This window comes from Talpa europaea, assembly GCF_964194135.1.
Source record: "Talpa europaea genome assembly, chromosome: 1".
Taxonomy (NCBI): Eukaryota; Metazoa; Chordata; class Mammalia; order Eulipotyphla; family Talpidae; genus Talpa; species Talpa europaea.
In genome coordinates, this window is record NC_140073.1 from 38,850,831 (window position 1) to 38,872,617 (window position 21,787).

General features: G+C 36.5%; 1 protein-coding gene across 7 annotated transcripts in view; it reads right to left on the reverse strand.

Annotated features, from left to right (window-relative positions):
* SOX6 (SRY-box transcription factor 6) overlaps positions 1–21,787 on the reverse strand; it is a 306,844-nt gene that overhangs the window by 52,723 nt on the left and 232,334 nt on the right. For 5 of the 7 annotated variants that reach the window (XM_084254042.1, XM_084254038.1, XM_084254043.1 and 2 more), the window contains 3 exons: positions 21,469–21,618; positions 17,401–17,584; positions 13,688–13,875 (listed from right to left, as the gene is read on the reverse strand). In XM_084254042.1, the coding sequence (XP_084110168.1) occupies positions 13,688–13,875; positions 17,401–17,584; positions 21,469–21,618 (522 nt within the window). Of the gene's footprint in view, positions 1–13,687; positions 13,876–17,358; positions 17,585–21,468; positions 21,619–21,787 lie in introns of all 7 variants that reach the window. The other 2 variants (XM_084254044.1, XM_084254041.1) reach the window with 2 other exon arrangements.

The following is a 21,787-nucleotide window of genomic DNA, read 5'->3' on the forward strand; positions in this document are numbered from 1 at the left end:
TATTTTATCAATTTAACTTTCGGAAGTTATTCAAGTCTAAGACTTTACTGCCTTGCCATTTAAATAAATAATGGCAATCCAATACTGGATTCTAAATAAATCTGTACTGGTTGTCTCTCAGCACCCCTATGCTATGCTGCCTCCTCCTTGCATGGTTCATTCCTACGCAAAGTTTTAGAAGCCCAATGGTTGATGATGGGGGTGTGTACTCTGGAGCTCCTGTTACAGAGGAGGAGCCTTGATGGATGCAAGAATTACACATACTAGAGCCCTGCCATAGAAAAGAGTAGAGACAGCAGCTGCCCCTCACAACTGTAAGAACTTGGAGGAAAATCTTTGTATGTGTTTAAAGATTGCACCCTGACAGCAGCAGGCTGCAAGATTGCAGTGAGAATGAGAAATTATAAAGTGAAAGAAAGGGCATGAAAGAGAGAGAAAGAAGAAGGGAGGGGGGCAGTAAAATGAAAAGATGAAGAGGAAAGGGGTGCAGGCATGGGGGAGTAGAAAGGGGGTAAGAAGGAGATTAGGAGGGAGAGAGGAAAGGAGAGAAATAGACTCTCATACACAGTAAAAAGGCAGCGTCAGAGAAGTACAGACTGTAGGAAACTGAACAATGTCCAGAACAGAACACAGAAGAGAAAGTGGCAGCAAGACAGAGTAATTTGGGACAGCTGAAAAAGACTTCATAATTTTTCAAAGGTCTAGGAAGAGGCAACTCTCCTATAATATGAATTTCTTCTGTCTAAGGAAGGCCAGATGCATACAAATTCACAGACTGGCTCAGATGAAAATAACTTTTTTATCCCCATAAGAGTAACAAGTTCTTCCAAAGTCTGGCCTCTAATTAGAAGCAAGCAAGCAATGAAGAATGACTGAGCATCTTTGGCTCATGGTTGGGGAAATAGCAAAGAGTAAGACCCGGGTTCTTCTTTCAAGTTACCAATAATAGTAACCTAAAAGTGTGCAGTGGAAAGTATCGAATTTTTATAGAGGAGAGTTGGTATTTGAACCTTTAGTAACTTCATTAGTTCTCAGTGTTTGTTTTTTTTCTTTTAAACAGTAATGGAGGATGATAACGGATAATAATAACCTCTCTCATAGGACTTTTATAAAAATCACATGAGATTTTAAAATAAAAGTATTTATCATTCTTAAATACCTATCCATCAGTGTTAGTTATTTCAAATTTTAAATTGGATTTATAATTTTTTATTTTAAATATATATTTATGCACAGAAGAACTGGGATGTGGACCAGAGGTGCGGGGTGTGAAAGGATTCACCAGAGACAGAGTAGGGAGCAGAACAGGCAGATCTACTGAAATACACTGCCGAGAACCAGTGGGTGAGACAGAATGTCTGCTGTGCCATATGGGTTAGCTCCTTGGTTGGGAATCAAACTCAGGCCACAGCAGTGATAGCATGACAGAGCTGAGAAATTAACCACCAGGGAGGCCCTGGGTTTATAATTCTATACCACCCTCAGGCCTCTTCCACTGAGAAGAGTTGCTTCTATAATGTATGTAACAAACAGGTTGATTTTCTGCTAATTATTTATATAAATATATTCACTTTACCTCAGTCACCACTATTATCATTATTCTGTCTCTCTCTTTCATCTTCTTATACACACACACACACACACACACACCCCGAACTAAATTTCTTAACCTGGCATTCAAGGTTTCCATCGATCCTGCCATTACTCCTAATAAGAGTCCCATGCTCCATCTAAGCTCATGCTCTGACCCTGCCTGGTTGCTCCTCTCTGCATCTCTTCTCTGCCTGTCTGCTCTTTGAGGCATTTCAACTCTTTCCTTCTCCACTAACATGCTCTCTTTCCACATCAGTCATCGATCAGCAAGGTCTCCTTTGATCTACAGGAGCCTAATTGCCTTTGGGGGCCCATTTCTCTCATATGGCATTTGGACCCCACAGAGTCAGATCCCCTTTTGTGTATCTATCCCATCTCTCAAATCAGACAATATTCTCCTTCAGGGCAGAAAGGGACTTTGTCAGTATTTTTTTTTTTTTTTTGAATGCCAAGCACCTAACATAAACCTTCTATCTTAGGTGGTGAGCTCTTCTTATTAACATCCTGTTGTCACATGGTTGTAAACAACAATAGGGAAGCCAGAAGAGTATGTTTCATCTACCATGCTTCACGTATATTATTTCATCTTTTTATAACCATAGAGAATAGGTTGATCAATTCCTCTTTATAACCATAGAGAATATGTTGATCATTTCCTCCTTCTGCACAGACAAGAGAAAGTAACAGGCCCAAGATCACAGAGTTTGTATTACAAGTGTCACTAAAGTGAAAAATTCACCTATTTGTCTGGGAAGATAAGTTTTGAACCCAGATATGACTGATTTCAAAGGACCTTTTCCATTACCAATGTTAAAACATCAAACCAAAGATCAAGAATAAGAAAGAATAAATTGCTACCAGCTTCCTTGGCAGGAGTGTTAAAATTAGAGAACTTATCTTCTTAAAAGAATAGAAAGATATTGAAAATCTCAAATGATTTTTAATGAGTTCACTACAGTATTTCTTTAAACTAGAAAAGATGCTTATCTTATTCTTATTTTATAGATGGGAAACAAAATTAATTTTAATATTGACACTTTAACTTAGTCAAAAGGACTACAAATTATGGTTTCTCTTCATAAATTTACATCGATCTTCCATTTGGGAAGGCAAAAAAAATTAGTGATCATTGTTGAAAACTGCATGGTACTCTTGTAACCTAGAAAGTGTAGTGAACAAAAGCTGCTGGACAATATATTTTACAAGACACCCTTTGTGGGATTTAAGACCCAATCCTGTTGCTATAATTTATAAAATGATATAAAGGGAAAATCGGGGTGGCACCAAAAATAAAAGCAAGCATTTTTATCCATAAAGGAAAAGGCATTTGGGAAACTCTAATTTTAGTTGCAAATGTCAAAGGTTCTAAGCTGGATCGTAGAGAAAAGTGAACTTTTGCCAGAGTACTACCAATGGCAGATTTTTTAAAGTTGTTTTTTTAAACATTCTTGTTTATTTTTTCACCATATAGGCTTTCTCCCCTCAGGTGCAGTCACCAGAGTTTTCCTACCACCAAAGTGCCCACAGTCCTCCACCAAGCTCCATTGCACTCTCCTTTCCTCTGTTCTCTGCTCTTCCCCCTTCTCTTCCCCACTCCTTCCAGTCTCAAATATACAGACTGAAGACAATGCTGAGGGGGAAGCATGATGGACATAATGCATAAAGTATACCTACATGTAGATATATACTCCCCACATCCAGCCCTGTATCTACAACTTGAAAATGAAAATAACCAAGTAGGCCATAAGGAGCACACAGTAGAACATATATTCGAGAGTCTTACACTGACAGATACCTATACACTGTTAATAAGGCACATACACATCCAGGTCAACAGCCACAGACAGACACACAGATTCAGACCCAGAGATGTACTTAAGACACACAAAGCTGATGGATACACATTCAAATAGACACGCAGAGACAAAAAGATACAGAAAAATGCAGACACACAGAGAGAGATGCACACAGAGACAAAAAGATACAGAAAAATGCAGACACACAGAGAGAGATGCACACAGTTAGGTAAACACACCGGAGACATCCATTCCCACAGAAATAGACTAAAGTAAATGCAGACAGACAGATACATACACACAACAGACACACAGATCTGACAGTCAGACCTTAAAGAGGTAGAGAGTAATGCACCAGACAGCCTCACACAGCCAGGTAGACTCGTTCATATATTGATACCCACCATGAGAAAGACACATATAAGCACACACATACACATACTTTGGCTTATTCACACAGGCACATGCACATGGGTAGAGTGACAGCTGTATGGTCTGTGACAGCTTATAATTAGGGTTCACCCGAACAAACAGGCAGAGGTTGGTATTGAGGACGGAGAAGTTCATTTGCTACTGTGGGAACAATGTGGGATTTGAAAACAGGACTTTGCAAGCAATGCAACCAAATGATTTGAGCTCTTTGAATCTCATTCTCATCTGTAAAAGAGGAATGATAAATGTCCTACCTCTAAGGATGGCTATTGGGATTAAGTGTGATAACACAGGTTAAAAGAAAAATAGAACTTTCCAAACAAAACACTGGTATTTTAATGATTGTTATTACTATCATTTTTCTAAAACTGGCAAAGAAAGAAACACTTAGGAAGAGTGACAAATATTATCCATCTCATCCATTTCTTGCAGGTTTGAGCAAATCTTTTTAAAAATTAAGTTATAAGAAACTAAACTTTTGCATAAAATATAAATACAGAAAATTCTGTTACTGGCAACAACTTAAATCAGCAAATATTATATTGAGTGCCTACTGTGTGCCAGGCAGGGATGCCTGGAAAATGAAATGTTCCAGTTAACCAATATTGTGATTAGTCACGTTATCATAGGCATCTCACTTGGCATCGCTATGGACAAGGATTATAATTATATAAGCTGCACTAGGACTGAATTTAGCACTTAGACCTTATGGTGTTTCAGTGTTACTAACATAAACATCACAGGAGCACATAAGCATTACTCTGGAATCTGGGAAACATACAGGACTGAATATCAGGGTCTTGGGGACTTGTCCAGTTTCACTCACACTTTGTTGTTGGATTTGGACAAATCACTTTTTCTGCTGCAGTTTCCCCATCTGCAGAATGAAGGGTTCTACTAATTGATATGGAAGGTCTCTTTTGGCTCTGATTCAATTCTCCAATAAAAATGGATTGAAAATCTGCCAGCTAATGGTGTTTCTGCTGGGAGAATGCTGAATTTTTACTCTAATTCTATAAAAATTAAAAAGTTCATAACTTCATATACCCAGGGGGAAAAGATTTATCATCACTGGGCTAGAGATAATGTGGTCAATATTTTATGATTCTGTAAGAATACAAGTCGATGACTTTAGATACCTAGACCCTAGCACAAAGGCCCCTGAGGGAAATTTTCAAGGTGCACAAGTGAGCGTGCAATGGGATGTCAAAACCTAGAGAAGCTCACATAAATTTCAAGGCAAATCCTTCTCTTAGAGCTTCTAGGGAAATCCAGGTAGATCCAAATCTCAAATACATGCAGATAAAAAAATAATATAGAATGTTTTCAAGTACTACCTCAAGTTTCTCTGAGAAGCCTAAAAGATGAGAATCTAGACAGAGTCTTTGTTAGTCTCGAGGAGCTTTGTGAGAAGAGCTTAGTGTATCTACTCAACCTTCCTAAGGTTGTATTTTAATGAAACCAACTTAAAATGTTCAAGTTTTACTAGATTTTTTTAAAGTGTGGTTTGTCATCTAATGGTCTATGTCTTACCTTTGAAAGTGTTTCTGCAAAGTGTTTTGGTCAACTTGGAATCTTAACTACCATTTTTCTCTAATACGACTGTTTTAAGTAACTGAAAAATTCCTAACAGCATGTGTTTCGAATTTTCTCCATCTCAGATATTTTTAAATAGTTTAATATATTGAGTGTATCCTAAAGGCTATCTAGATGAAACACATCTAATTTGGAGATTGAGAATTCTCAGAAATACTTTATGAATGTCCTTATGTGTAGTGATGACAGCAGTAAGTCACTTGACACTAAATATGTAACATATCTCTCTCTGCATTTTGGCTGTCTTTCCATTGGAAAAGTCCTTCTTCAATGATAATGGGACAGGTTCTAAGCTCAGAAAGAGTAGAAGTGCAGCTGATCTAGAAAGATTAAGAGATTGGATTATGGGTTAGGAAGGCCCTGTTACAGTGGGAGGTTAGTTATAAAATCCTCATTAATAATAAATTTGTTCTATATATGCCCAAACCAGTGACTATATAAGGTAATTAACTGTGATATATCAAATTTTAATCCTCTTACTAGGCCATCCACTAACTGGACATTTTCTTGATTTAAAACTTGTAAACAAAAGTAAAGGTCTTATATTTGCTCTTTTCCCCATTCCTACCCCTACAAAGTATCTTGAACCTTGTAAACCTATATAAATTCTCACCATTCTTTCCGCTTAATGTGCAGAGAAGAAAGGAGCCAAACAAGTTTGTTGTTGTTTTTTATGAATTAGGTCTTAAACTAGTAGCTAGGCAACCAATCAAGTAGCCCTGACAACAGAAATAAAAGGAACTTGATGATTACATTCAGCCAGAAGCCTATATAGAGCACTACCTAGTGACCAATGTTATTGGTTCAAATGTAAAATTTAACACAAGTAAAACTCATATCTTTTTTCCAATTTCATAGCATTTTTGATGTGTATGCTGCTTTAGAAAAATACTATCACAAATATAAACATAGCTATTCCTATCAAAGAAATATGCATGAAGCATATGTATCCATGTAGACTTCTTTATCCTATGATTTTAACATTCAGTTCATTAAAACTGATGTTTGAAATTCAGATATATGTCTTGTTTTAGATTTTAGGGAAAATTGCCCTGTCAATCTCACAGAGATGTAAGAAACAAATGAGTGATGGAGAGAGGGAATACCGGAGTAAAGTGATCTAGAGTTGATTTTAGTTTTCTGATCTGAGAAACAAGGTAGTAAGACCTACATCTCCAAATCTGGGAAGGTGCAAGGAAAGTATTATATATGATAATATTTCTCAAGCATAAAAGCATTATAAAATACTTCTTGTAATGAAGTTGATAGCAGTTCAAAATGTTTCTTTAAAAACCAACTACCGCTCTGCTTTACAAGTGGGGATGTCACAATTAGAATTTGTCCCTTTACTGTAATATCTTTAATGTGTTCATACCCCTCATGGCACAAATTGTTTTCTTGGGAACTGGTAACAGAGAAAAACGCATTGAACATGTTAGTCAATTATTTACCAAAAAGCACTATCATCCTGACTAAACAGTACTATATAACCTTTGGCAACAACAAAACCTCACTAGTCTGTGTGCTATACAAGAAGCTCATTCATTCCAGACACACAGTGCTAAATAATTTGCTCACAATCGTGTTTCACTTATTGTTGCATGGCTATATTGATCTTCTGTCTGAACTTATTCTGTCATGCAACGATGAATATCTGAATCAATCGTATAAACAACAAGGAGCTGTGGCAATTGACAATGTGAAACAGAAGTCCAGCATGCTTTTCATTTCCAATAAAAGGGGGCAGTATTACATCAGTGTAGTACTGATGCACAATATATTGATGTTTTTGCTAAGCATGGCTGAGAAGCAAAATTTACACTTGTAAAAATTGAACAACTGCTTTTTTTTTTGGATAAGAGTAAGTTTACATTGGGCTTTGGTGATTAAATTATTATTTTTCTATTTACTTGACTGAAAAAGTACTATTTTGGTATGAGAAATGTATGTGGTTATCAGGAATCAGGTTAAATATTTCACAAATCATAGACTGAAATTCTGATTTTTTAAAACATGAAAAAACATATTAAACTAGCAAGCACAAAAATGTCCTATCATTTAATAAAATCAAATTTGAACATACTCATGTTGATCATGGCTTAGTCCTAGAAGGTAGCTAGAGTATAAAAGTTAGTTTAAGAATTGGGGGGAAAATTGCGTATCTTGACTTTGTGAGAAAGAACCTATTAGCTTCTTAATTACCCTCTACTCTAAAGACATTTTGGCCCCAACAAGCAATAAGTTAGCCATGAATCCTGATAAGTATCAAATACTGAAAATTTAACAAAATTAACAACAGATTTGACAACCTGTCTGAGATCTTAAAGTGAGAGCAGGTCTAATATTAACTGGGCTTCTCCTATGCTAGATATATGCCTTACATTCATTTTTACTCAAAAGGATCCTTTAAGGAAAGGATAATTATGTCTGTGGTATAGATGTGCTCATTTAGACTCACAGATATAAAGAAGCTTCCATAAGTTAGAAAATGACATGGGCTGCTTCTAGGACTGAACCTGGAAACTGTGACCCAGGATCAATTAATTCCTATGCCCATATTCTTTCCAAAAACACCTTGTGGTCTCTAGTTCCATTATTGTTCCAGATCTAACCACCTCTTTGGTCTCCTTGTCTATACAGTATGAGTCTTTTTCAATCTTCTGTCTCCTGACTATTATTTTTCTGAGCCAGAACCAATGGTCATCGTGGCAGGAAAGAACGCCCTATCCAGACAGAAGGTGACAATTATACAGGAAACAGGGGCTCAGTGCTTTTCTGCTTCATAGTATTTATTTTCACCCTTTCTTATACCATAAAGGTTTGAGATTACCAAGGTAAGAATTAATTTTGTATGTAATAGACTTAAAGATTTCACAGAAATATAATAAATTTCCATAAATAGAAATATCATTGACTAAGAATTAGGAAAGCTGATATTTGATTCCTATTCTGCCATGAGTTCACTATGGGACTGTGGGAAAGCCATTTTCTTTCTCTGGGACTGTTTTCCTACCTGTGATTTCAGTGATTGGACTAGAAAAATGGCACATCCCCTCCAATTCTTTCACTCTACAGATGTAATCCCACCAATATATTAAGAGGAAGAAAGAATATGGTAAGAGTGCCCACAGCAACTCACTTTGATACCCAAGGAGGTCAAGTATTTTTCTGAAAAGATTCTCTGAAGACGAGGGGAATTCAGGCCACGTGCTTATAGATGTATAATCTGCTTATTATGAGCGACTCTAGTGAGCAACTCTACTGGTTCATAAAAATTATTAAGAGGGACAAAGAACCAGATTCCCAAGTTACATAATACCTATGGAGGTAAGGACTCTAAGCAATCAGCAAATCTGCATCCCAACATCAAGTAGATCAAAAAACTACAGAACATACTTTAACACTAAAAAGGCTCCCTCTGGCTTGCCTTTCTTCTAGCCAGATGCCCTTAGCTTAGCTCTAAGGACATTTAGAAGCAGCCTGTTTAAAATTCCGCTGTGTATTGTCATGACTAAAATACTTTCTATCTTAGAAATGTCAAAGCAACAAAATTTGGGAAGCAATTAGCCTATAATATGATCTAATTGCACTGGTACTTGTAATGGAGATGACTGGTGTTCTTGGTATAGAAAGCTAAAACCCAGGGCAGTAACCTAGACCTCTGCTGGCAGGACACTCACAATCCATGCATAGAAGCTATGTTGAAATTATGGAGCATAACTTTCCTAAGGCGCCGTTACAGTCTATTGTCCCCATAATCTATATATTTAACAGACCCTAAATATCCGGTGACACAGCCAACCAGAACAACTCTATTGGTGCCGTTCTGGCTGATCAAGTCAACACTGTTTGATTTTAAAATGCCAAAGTAAGGATTTACCCAATAAAGTGAAATATGTCATAGGTAAAATAAATATGTATTCATATGGATATATATATGCAACTTGTATGTGTTATAAAGATACAAGCACCCTGTGTCTGCGTGGTAAAAGCCCACATTTATGATACGTACAGGTCATGTTTTATATCCAACTAATGTTAGTAAATGTCACACTGTATACTAGACATTGTGATGTACTGCTCAGATCCCTCTTTAAAACAGAAAGATTTTTGTCCTTGGCGACAGCATATATCAGTAGCCCTCAGTCACTGGCCCTCTTCAGCACTACCTCTTCAACACTGCCTCAGCACCCAAAGTCTTGTCCACTTCCCAGGATAGCCCTCATCCAATAAGTGATTGACACATGTATGTAAGAACTCATGATGGGGATCATCCAGGTGAGGGCAATTCTGAATAGCCATGGTGGTTTTGAAGCCCTGGTTGAGACTATACTGCAATCCAATTCTTTTGTCGTTTCTGTCCCTCAGATGGCAATCAGAAAGAACCCACAGTAAACCTGTTTAATAATCTCATCTCATAGTTCACGTCTCAAGAAACCCAAATCTGTGAGATGCTCTTTTGTAAAATTTATCCTAATAAGATAATGATAAGGTATGCTTAATAGAAGTTTTTATAACAGTAACACTAAAAAATTCTCTAAAACTGTATTATGGGACCTCCCTGGTGGCACAGGCGGTTGAGCGCCACACTGTGAAGCTGTCTGTGAACCCGCCTCTGCAGTGCGGGTTCAATCCTGGCCGGCTGGCCAGTGAGAATCCCACATGGTACAGCAGACCTGTCCTGTCTCGCCCAATGCTCCCCTCAGCAGTGTATTTTGTCAGTCTGCCTGTTCTGTTCCCCGCTCTGTCTCTGGTGCATCTTCTCACCCTCTCACGCATCTGGCCTGTACCCCAGTTTTGTAGAAATAAATAAATCTTTAAAATAAAATAAAATAAAACTGTATTATGCATTACAAAGAACAAATTTAAAATCTTATTTATAGATATTTATATTTAAGAAAACCTTGGTTTTCTTAAATTCTTAAATTTTTGAAATTGCCACAGTAGTTAATTTTAAAGACAGTTGAATTTGTCACAATCCATTTTACCCATCTTACTAGACGTTATATATTCATTCTCCTTCACCTCAGAAAAAAGATCTGATCCTCAGAAGTACTATCCTACAAAACATCATGAAATTAGGATGAAGATTTTTATTATAAGAAATCCAAAGCAACCATCAGAGGAGTCTTTTAACGGTTTCTTTAATTTGTTCTTCTAATTGCAACTAACTGAACACATGAGGATAGATCTTAGTTCTAGAAACTAAACAAAAACTCCAGAACAAAATATGTATTCAAAACAGAGATATTATTGGGAGGGAGATCATGTTAAAGAGAGCTTGTAAGCACATCCCTGAATAGAGAGAACTTTTCCATTGCATATTTCTTTTACAGTGTCCAAAATTTAACTCCAATAAACTAATCTACAGAGACAATAGCATGATACAAAATTCAACAATATAGGGTCACAGAGTGACTCAATGCTGGAAGCCAAGTATATCCAATATCAATTTACCACTAGTTTAGTGCCCACTGATTAGGATGTTGCTTATTATGACAGAGGGAACTGGATTTATTTTTCATTATCCCTCAAAAATAAATATCATATAAACATTGTTTTAAGCATTCCATATGTTAACATTCCAAACAAAATTTCTAGATGCATTTTTCAATGAAATATTTCATTTACTACAATAATCAAAGGCAAATAATTATTTATAATTTAATTATAAGTACTGTTATTTAAACTAGATAATTTGTTGTTGTGGAATGAAATGTCTGAAATATATGACTTCTATATACTTTTTATTTAGCCCAGTGGTTTTCAACTAGAGGCAATTTTCTCCTCCCTCCCCCACTAGGGGACATTTGGCAATATTTAGAGATATTTATGATAGAAGCCAGATAGCTACCCAGGACAAAGGATTATCTGGCCAAATATGTCAATAACTTTGAGGTTGGGAAACCCTTATCTAACACCAAAAACTCGAAGTTTCCATAGATTTGTGTAGCAACTCAATTGGAAAGGAGTTTACGTGAGTTGGCTAATATGCCAATAGAAAAACCTACTCTGTCTCCTTCTGCTGACCTTTCCATTATTGTGTAAGAATCTCAGATCTGTGACAAAATTGTGTGTATGTGTGTGCACACACACATAGTGTATGAATCAGTATATTCAAAGTCACATAGTTATGGGAAAAATAAGACAATGCCTACTCTGTAGGCATATATATGTTAAATATATTCACATATATCTGACTTCATTGTAACCTAGATTGCTACCTTCATATTATAGGTGAACAAATTGAGGTTCAGAGAGCTTAATCAACTTGCCAAATATCACACAGAAGCTGGGAGGAGGCAAGAAAGGATGCTTCTCTAGTCTTCAGAAGGAGCATGGGCCTTCAACACCTTGATTTTAGACTAGCCTCCAGAACTGTAAGAAAATTAATTTCCCAGATTGTGTTCATTTGTTACAAAATGAATACACCCAAATTCCAAGAGTGTGATATCATTGTTCATTGTGAAATGGATGGACAGGGAAACAATACTCTGGTTATGGCTGTATAATCATATATAAATTCAAATAATAGCAGACATGACCACATACTTCTCTTATGACTTTTACCATGTGCTAGTTCAAAACTCCTTCCAGTAAATGGAAAACTACAAGTTTTAGAAGAAATGGAGTCTCTACCAAAGCATTCATGTTAGAATTAAAAGGATGTAAGCAAAGAGGAGGTTCCTGGTTCTAATGTCAATGGATTATATTCTCTGGCTTTACTGAATAAAACATATGAATGGAAGTAAAGTTTTAAAAATTAACTCTGGGCCTCCCCGGTGGCGCAGCGGTTGAGCGTTGGGTTGCGAAGCTGCCCGCAGCCTCTGCAGCACTGGTTCAATCCCCAGCCACCGGCTGAGGGTCCCACATGGCATGCAGATCTCTCCTGCTGTGCCCGCTGCTCCCCTCAGCCGTGTACTTCGTCAGTCTGCCTGTTCTGTTCCCTGCTCTGGCTCTGGTGAATTCTCTCACCCTCCTGCACTTCTGACTGTACCCAGTGCTTGTATAAATAAATAAATCTTTAAAAAAAAAATGAACTCTGTTGCCAAGGACACTGCCCATATTCCATTCATGTGATCCTATATAGTGCCATGTTAAAAACAAAAACTCAGAATTTACAGCTAGAAAATAATTTCATCTGTTTTCTGTAAGTGACATATTTCAGTCATTCATTAGGTAATCAGAATTTTTTACCCAATGTGTTATAATACCCTGTTTCTATTAACCTCCTACAGTTGACTCACACATTAGGCAGAATGAACCTTTTATACGTAAGTCAGATCATATCAATGCCCTGGATGAAAACCCATCCAGGGATTCCTATCATGCTGAGAGTAAAATGCAAAGCCTTTCAAGGAGCTCCTAGGTCAACATGCCTGCCCTAGGTTATCACTTTGAGTCCCACAGCTTTTCCTTCTCTGGTCCTACTGGAGCTACACGGGCCTTCGTGCTGATGTTCTTGCATTGGAAGGGGCTCCACATTTATTGTTCCTGCTGCCGGGATACTGCTCCTCCTACTTTTCACATAACCTGCACCACTGCTTCATTCGGATCATGACTCAGAGCCACTTCCTCAGAGAGCCCTTGCTATCCCATTTAAAATTACAACCCCATAAATCTTTATTCCCTCAATTTTATGCTATTTTCCTCACCGTATGCATTTATCTCCCAACAAAACTGACAATCATTTATTTTTTTCATTGCTTGTATTCCCCTACTGGAATGTAAGCTCCATGAAAGCAGGGATTTTGCATGATTGGTTCACCGCTGTATCTCCAGTGCCTAGAATAGTGTCTATTATAGAATAAGCTCTGAATAACTAATTTGATGACTCAAAAATAAAATGTAAATGAATGAATTTCATAAGTTATTTTCCTTTATTTTTTACCCTGGAAGCTTAGTAATAAATTCAATGGTGAGTCATAATAACATATTGGCCTTCATTGTGAGCATATATCTTCTTTCTTTTTTAATATTTTAATTTTCTAAAAACATCATATTGCAGCTTTATTATAAAATATTTCTAAATCTTTTGGAATGGGGCAGAAAGACACCAAAAGGCAGGCAAGTTGGGTACCTGGGAATAACCCACACTAAGTGGAAGTCTATGTGTTAATCAGTAATAATGCTTGAATGTAATACAAGACAACTCTCAAGCTAGAAGCCCAATTCCTTGTATGCAAATTAATGGTTGGGAGTCTTAAAAGAGTTGGATGAAAATGAGCCAATAGGTCTAGCAGAGCCAGTGACAGAGAAGCAAGTCTTACCTTTTCATTCCTGCAGTTGTTCAGCCCCATATTATTCATGGAGGACAGTTTCCCATCAACACCATGTGGCTGCTGCTGCTGCTGCTCCCGCTGGATCTGTTCTCGCATCTTCCGAGCCTCCTGAATAGCTTTCATCACTGTGTCCTGATCCCCAAATAGGGCAGGGGAGTTGAGACTGGATAGGATATCTGCATACACAGAAAGCACTGTGAGAGCCTGGTGAGGTTAGACTCAAAAAACACTACTACTATCCGTTCCCCTGTAGAATGCTGCATTCTCAAAAAAAAGGTGAGGGTACTTTTGCTATTCAGAAAACTGAAATATTACGCAAAGACCACAGAAAACCAAGGAAACCAAGCTGTACAGGATTCTTTAGCACTTGGAAGATGAAGATAATCCAAATACTTGAGTTTATCAGGGTTCTATCACTCCACCTCCACACAGATGACATTTCTTGGATTCCAATTGTGTATTTGTATTTGTTGTGGCTATATTTAATAATGAGTGGTGGGACAGTGGGGAGGGTTTCAGAGATAACTGCTCAGGTTACCCACTATATTTGGTGTGCTGCTGCAAGAAAGCTGTTTCTGGCCTAGCAGAAAAAATCTGTGAGGCTACATGTGTACTTTAGTGACATCTGTGTCTGAGTTTGTATGGCCACTGCAGGAGAGAGGGGGCGGTGAGTCATACACCACACTCTCCATTCCCCAATCACTGGCTGGTTAATGAAGCATTCTACTCATCATGCTGCCTCAGTTATTTACCAAGAGAATGACAACCCATTCCCTACTCCCAACGGGAACACCCACTGTTCTCATTTTGTGAAAGTGGGGCTTATGTTAGGAATGGTTTCCAGATAAAAACAAAGCTTCAAATAATACAAGAATAAATATTTACCTTCGTTATATTCCATGCAACACAGAGGGGAAAAATTCAAAATGAAATTGACTAATTTTCCTCCATATCTTGATTTTTGCTAGAGGTTCAATTAATACTTTAGGCAAGCTTTTCCAATTTTAGACAGAGATAAGGCTAACTGATAGATTTCAGCTGTTGTGGTAAAGTTGAACGTGATCCACTTGTTTCTAGCCTGGTATGAGCACTGCTTAGCGTGTGCATGTGTGTGTGTGTACATGTCACATATACAGATAGAACAGAGAAAACTGGACTACAGTCAAGCTCACATTGCATGTCTATGAGTGTGCAATGCTTGTGCATAAGCAATTGAGTTTAGAAAAAATTCCCAAGGTTCTCTGGAAAATTTTTAAAAAGTCAATCACATTTTATGATATAAAAATCCTGTATCTTGTAAACCAGTGATCAATCAGGTTTTAAAAACCTGTATGTTTTACTCTAGAACTGTTATAATTAAAAACAAAACACTTCTATGCTTCTTACTGCTTACACAACAATGTCTCCAGAAATTAGACACAAGTACTTTTTTGGACTCATCTATTCTCAGGACTGAGAGCCAGGTTTTATGAAATAAATGAAAAACTCAATTTCTAAATTGTGGAACTTCTTGAGAAATTCCAAAGACAGAACTGTAATAGAGCAAAAATCTACCACCCCAAAATATGTCTTTTTGGCAAGAGGTGTATTTCATGAGAAGGGCTATGAAGGCTGGATGGAAGTTACTTTTGATATTTATTGTAAAATTCTCTCAGGAAGACCTAACCTCCTTATTTCTTTTCCTTGGACAAGGAAATCTTAAATGTGTATTCCTTTATTTTCCTGATTAACTCCCTAACTAAATTTCTCCTTTCTTCTCCCAACTCCCTGACTAAATTTCTCCTTTCTTCTCCCAACTCCCTATCTTACCTGCTTAAGATGGCATCTAGAGCTACCTGGGGGAGTTACTTATCATGCTAGATCTCTCACATATACACAAAAGGTATGCAGGAGTTCATTATTAAACTTTTATATGACTTTTTGCATCAAAAATAACCCCATTCCTATGCATTTAAATCCAATATTTGTCTGGACAAGAATGTTATAACATCAGTCCATTTCTGCCTGACTGTCAGAGCTGGACCTGGGACACAGTCATTTTTACCCCTTTTGATGCTCAGTATAACAAACAAATGTTTACCAAACAAAATTCAGAAGTGGGTTAGAGGAGATCCATCTCAAGATCAAGTTTATTAGTCTATTATTTATCCTCATTGTTTTTTTCTCATCTCACAACTTCTAACAACCCAGCAATCATAGTCACATGCTGGAAATAATTCATTTCTCTCCTCCACAGGGATACCATGGACTTGGAGTGAAACCTTGTGGGCCCCTGAAAGTGGTGTCCTAACTCAAAATGAGTATAGGATGTTGGATGAATCCTAATATCCCAGATTTCACTGAGGAAAATTTACATCTCACCATTAGAAGATTCACTTAGACTCAGCACATTTCAGCAAACACTCCAACTGTGAATTCCCAAAAATACATATAAAAACCTGGATTCTAGTCTTGGTTCTGCTCTATAACTGTGAGCAAGTAATTTTATCTATAAGAATATAATTTACTTCACAATACAATGAGGATAATAATAATAATGTATTATTTAATTCATAAGATTACTGTGAAAAATGAAGTAAGATAGGCAAAACTGTTTTAAACGATAAGTGGCTATATTTGCACATTATTTTACTTATTATCGTAGGTGTTTTAGACTCTAGAACTCAATAATGCAAGGAAGACAATATGGGGAAGAAATGCTGGTTCTAGTACTGAATCCTTTTCCAGTCCTGTGTCTGTATGTGAAAATTAAGAGGCAAAGAGTAGAGCAACAATTATGGTAAGAACTTATTAGCACTCTGCTACTGACAAGCACTTTCATATTTATTGTTTCATTTTACTTGTATACCTTTTTAAATTGTGGACCTTCTAGATTTTAGAAGGTTAAGCATTTTATATGCACTGTGTTAGGCATTTCATATGCCTTTTTCTCTTTTAATCCTCTTAACAATCAATGAGCTAGGTAATAAAATTCTCCTTTCAGAGTTTGGGAAACTGAGTTAAAAAATATTAAGTAACTTTCCCAGGGTCAACATATTGCATAAGTGAAGGTTCTCAGTCCAAGTCTCTCTGATGCCAAAGCACATGTTTTTCCTCTGTTCTTCTCATACCGGAATATGAATAGTCTTAAAGATAACTGACAATATACCAGAGGGTATTAGAAATCAGAGAATCATTATGACATATCTTACTAGATATTAATTTTATTTCATCATAGTTATTAAGAGTGTCATTCATATTTGTTTTAATGCAAACTAATATGAGATAAATGTAAAATTCATATACATTTTAAAATATAAAAATTTAAAGAAATTTTGAACTTTTGGCAGACAGCTATGAGGTTGGTTTTAGGCTCATGGAGGGTCACTTTTGTTTGCCTATAGTTACTTCAGTGGCAAAACACTGACCAAACACAGAAATTTTTATATCTCTGATTTCCTGGTTCTAACACATCATCCTCCTTTAAAGAATTCATCCAGTAGGGTTTATAGTATGAACTTTTACAAAATTTCTAATCACCCAAGACACAAAATTGGGTTGTTTCAGAAGAAATGATTTTACTTTTATTTTATTTTATTTACTTTTACTGTATTTTCTCAGACTAAGCAATACTATGGAAATAAGATCAGTCATCACGGCACAGGTTCATTTTCTTTTACCTAATTCATAAGTCTCTTCCTGGTGTTGGCCTTTCCATTTACCTAATGAGGATCCTCTTCCCAAGCTTCCGCCAATGGGGCTGGGGATGCTGCTTTTGTTTGGCAGATTTATAGGGCTGGTTTTGCTAGATGAGAAGAGGCTCTGGGTGGGAGATGTTGGGGACTTTACAGGCTCAGCTGTCTTGGGTCGGGATGAGAGATTCAGCGGCTGTGCTGCTGCTTCATCCTACAAGAGTTTAACATAAATAATTATTAAAAAAAAGACAAATGAAGCACATTATCACTTAGTAAGCCACAGTTATTTTACACCTCAGAGACAATGCCACATTCTTCTACAATAATAACAAAAGAAGCTAATTATCTACCTCCTTGAAGATTCATCGGAAGGAAGCCTCATTAATTTCCCTGTGTTATGCTTCTATTTACATTAACTGTGTAGTTGGATCATTCTTTTTGCCAAATTAAAATCTGAATTAGCTCACATTACAGCTTAATTTCCTAATGTGTTTTCAGGGATCTAAATTAACCTAGGGCATTTACAAAGAATTATTTAAAATTTCAGCAGCTCTGTAGTGCTTTTGTGTTATTCTCTGTGAAAAGTTCCTGAAACTGTAAATAGGCTCTGCAGCTAATTTTTTTAATACATATTTTAAATCAAACAATTGCAAGTACTTTAAAAATGGAAACATGGAAAACCCTCTTCTGATCTCCTGGGCCTTTGCCCAGGGAGCCACACGCCACAGCATGGCTTCTATGTGGCTTTCTGGGTGTGGGCACTCTTCATGGTCTATATTCTGGTCTCTACTCATGTTTAAAATTAATTTTTGCAAAGAGAAAGTACACATTATAATTATATTTTACATACCAAGCTATATGCAATTTATTTTTCATGTCTAAAGAGATGTTTCTTTATATTCTTTGCTACCTATATTTACAGAATGTCTATTTTAAGATGCCTGTACTTCTTCTATACTGAGCACAGTATTCAAATATCTGGTTTGCAACTGTAGGTTTGCCAGGAACTTGAAAGCTAAGCTCCTTGTCTTTATTTTGCCTCATTTATCTGACCACAAAATGTCCGTAACACTTCCATCATGGTAGAAATTTAGTTGCAATCTGAGTGGACTCATTTTAATGTTCAGTTTTAAGATCTGCATTATTGTATTCTAAAATAAAATGATCAACAAATGCTAACTCCTGTTTGCTTCTGAGGAGGCACAGTGAACTTGCTTTTCATGTCACTGCTTTAAACACACAACAGACATTGGTAACAGAACTTGGTCCCCATAGTAAGCATGGGACTCTCTGGGATTCAATTTCTTTATCTGTGAAAAAAAGAGGGTCTGATTCCATCTGATCCCTAAGGTTTCTTCTAATACTAGTAGTCATTGTTTAAGAGGAGAAAATAAGGGATACCAGAAAATATTAACTTAGGAGGATCAGAAAGAGAAAAGTAACATGTACAGAGGAGACTGTACACAGAGCATTGTGCTAGATATTTTCACACATGTCAGCTAATTTGACTATCAAGGTTGAACAATACTATTCTAAATTTATTGATTTATTAATTATCAAAGGAATAAATAGGGGTCAGAATGATAAAATCACTTGACAATACCATACATGGAGGGACATAATTTGAATATGAGTTGATTGGACTTCAAATTCCAGGCCTCCTTTCTACTAATCAGAGAAAATAGTTGTTTGAGAATATCTCTTTACTTAGGGAGCCTGCCATGGGGGATATCCTTCCCTGTACTATTGTCTGGAAACTACCTCTAAAAAGAAAGCTATTACAACTGCAGTGCTTATATCTCTTGTTTCTCTTCTCTCAGGGATCTCTGTTCTGTTGTTTCATATATTTGCCCTGTGTTTTAGTTGTTTAAGCTGGGAGAGTAAGGTCTGATCCATGTTCCTCCATCATGGTAGTAAATGGAAATCCTCTAGGTATTTAGTTAGGATCTCCCTCCATACCCAATTAAATGCTTCAATCACAACTATGATTACCACCACCACCACCTTCTTTATTGCCATCAGATCATTATCATTATTACTTTACTAACATTTATGGAATACTTTTATATTAGAGAATGCATAATCTTATTTAAGACCCATAATAATAGCTCCTATTTAACAGAGGGAAAAAAACTGAAGTTTAAGGAAGTAAGTAAATTGCCCAAGGTGACATAGCTAATGAAAGTGATGAAACTAACATGTGAGCAGAAACATTCTGCCTTCTGATGTTGACAATTAGAGCAGAAAAAATTCTGGGCAAAAAATAAATAAGCTCATATATGTTTATTTTTGTTACTTTCAGCAAGCTGTGCTGTGTATAATGTGGTCAGAGGGAAAGCAAAGACTATAGTTAGAAACAGGGAGTATTTTCATGACATAATTCATTCAATTAGCAAATTATGAGATTTTTTCAGAACTTCTTCAATAGGCAGTAGGAGCTTTTTCTTTTTAATTTAAAACTTTTGCCTTGTCTTGGTCTATGTATTTTTACCAACACACAATAAACAATCTAATATTTGTAAGGAATGTTTCCTTTGTTATTAGCATAAATTGTAGTCAAGTGAAATTATATAGAAAACTCCCAGAAAATTTGCATGTGGTCAAGTGAGTAATAAAATTCAGTTGGCCCACAAAGTTGGAATGGTAAAAACAGATATAAACTTGAATTTAACCAGGGAACATTTTATTCATCCAGTAAAGGCTTGGTTTGGGGAAGTTCCATTTGGCAAACTCACTTGTAAGATGACTTCTTCATATTTAAATATCTAATATTCAATAGTTCAAGTCACTGATGTTTGACATATTTATCTGCCAGCCACTACAATTATAAAGTGCTTTGGTTTGAGTTGTTGTTCTGACTCTTATTCACAAACAGAAACTCTTGGAATATAAAATGGGTAATCTGTTTCCATAGTAATGCTATCTTAATAAATGTAAACTGCCTATTGTCATCTTTCTACATTGCCATATTTAATAACAAAGAATAAATTTATTTCTTTGGAGAATTTAAAAGTATAGATGGCATTAAATTAATTCCTTTGGGTGGAACACAGGAAGAACTCTCTTCCTTTTTTTGGCATTTGGGATTCATATTTCTTAAACAACTTTCTGAAATCTCAAAATTTCTATGTGCAAATTTTAGAAAATAACAAATTTCAGGGATTTTTTGTGGCATTCAATGCCATTTTATTAGCTTCAGATGTTTCCATGTGAAGATCTAATAATTGCAAATTTTCTTCAAATGCAGCACTCTGGGTACATAATGATAATACATCTGTGCCTAGCATAGCCTTATAAATAGATAAATCATTATACAAAAGAACTGCTGTGCTGAACTGTTTGAATTTGTTAATTTGATGCAGGAACCAAAGGTAATCATAAAAACCAATTAGAACCATCTATAGTAGCATCTATGTGCTACAGGGCACAAAGTTGATAATCAATTTCCCTCTATCACTCAGTACTTCCTTGCTCCCCAGTTTTCAGGCACAAAAATCAGTGAGGAAAGACATCTATTAATACACTAGTCAAAATATGAGAGAGTATCTTATTACAACTAATAAAGCATGATTAGATAATGATATCATTCATTCCTCAGAGTTCACATTTATAACTGTTTTTGAAGGAGAGAACTTTATCAACTTATCAAAGAACTAGAGTCCAGTATTAGGTTTTTTCCCCTGTTTTTTAAATCCTAAGTTTTGACAATCCTTCTCTGCTGCTCTAAGTTGGTTCCCCACCTGTTTAAGGAACTTTGAGAGAAGTGTCACAAGTCTATGACAAAGACTAGCAATAAAACCATGGCCATTCATGCCAATGAACATTAAAAAATGAAAACTAGAATCTAAAGGGGAAAAACTCCTGAGAAGTGAGTTTGCAGATTTAGGTAAAGATCTCACAATATGGCACTATTGTTATCAAAAGGGAAACACCTGTTTCTCAGTGCTCAATCATGAAATTTACCATAAAGAGGAGCACTTTGAGGTTCCTTTATGTCGCTACGTTTCCTGCTGTTTATTCCCAACACAGCCTGGTTCACTACTTTCTTGTGAAGCTATTTTCCAAACCGTTTCCACAATCCTGCAAAGCAAGTACCTTAACTTGAGTTACAGGGCTGGTCCCTCTCTTTTCATTTTTTATCCCAGTAGGTGAGACTGCCCCTGCTGTGTTTGGTGGCTGTGGAGTTGATGGCATCTTTGCTCCAGGTGACACCTGCATGCTGGCCAGCTGAGCGGCATAGAGCTGCTGCAAAACAGGGAAGACAAACATTATCTCTTTAAATGCAGCTGAAATGGAGTTAAAAAAAAAAAAAAAAAACTTACCGTATTGTTAGGTAACTATTTCTCCGACAGCCTTGTAACTCTCCATTTTTTTAAAAGATGAAAGTGAGACCAATAACATGACAGAAAGAAAG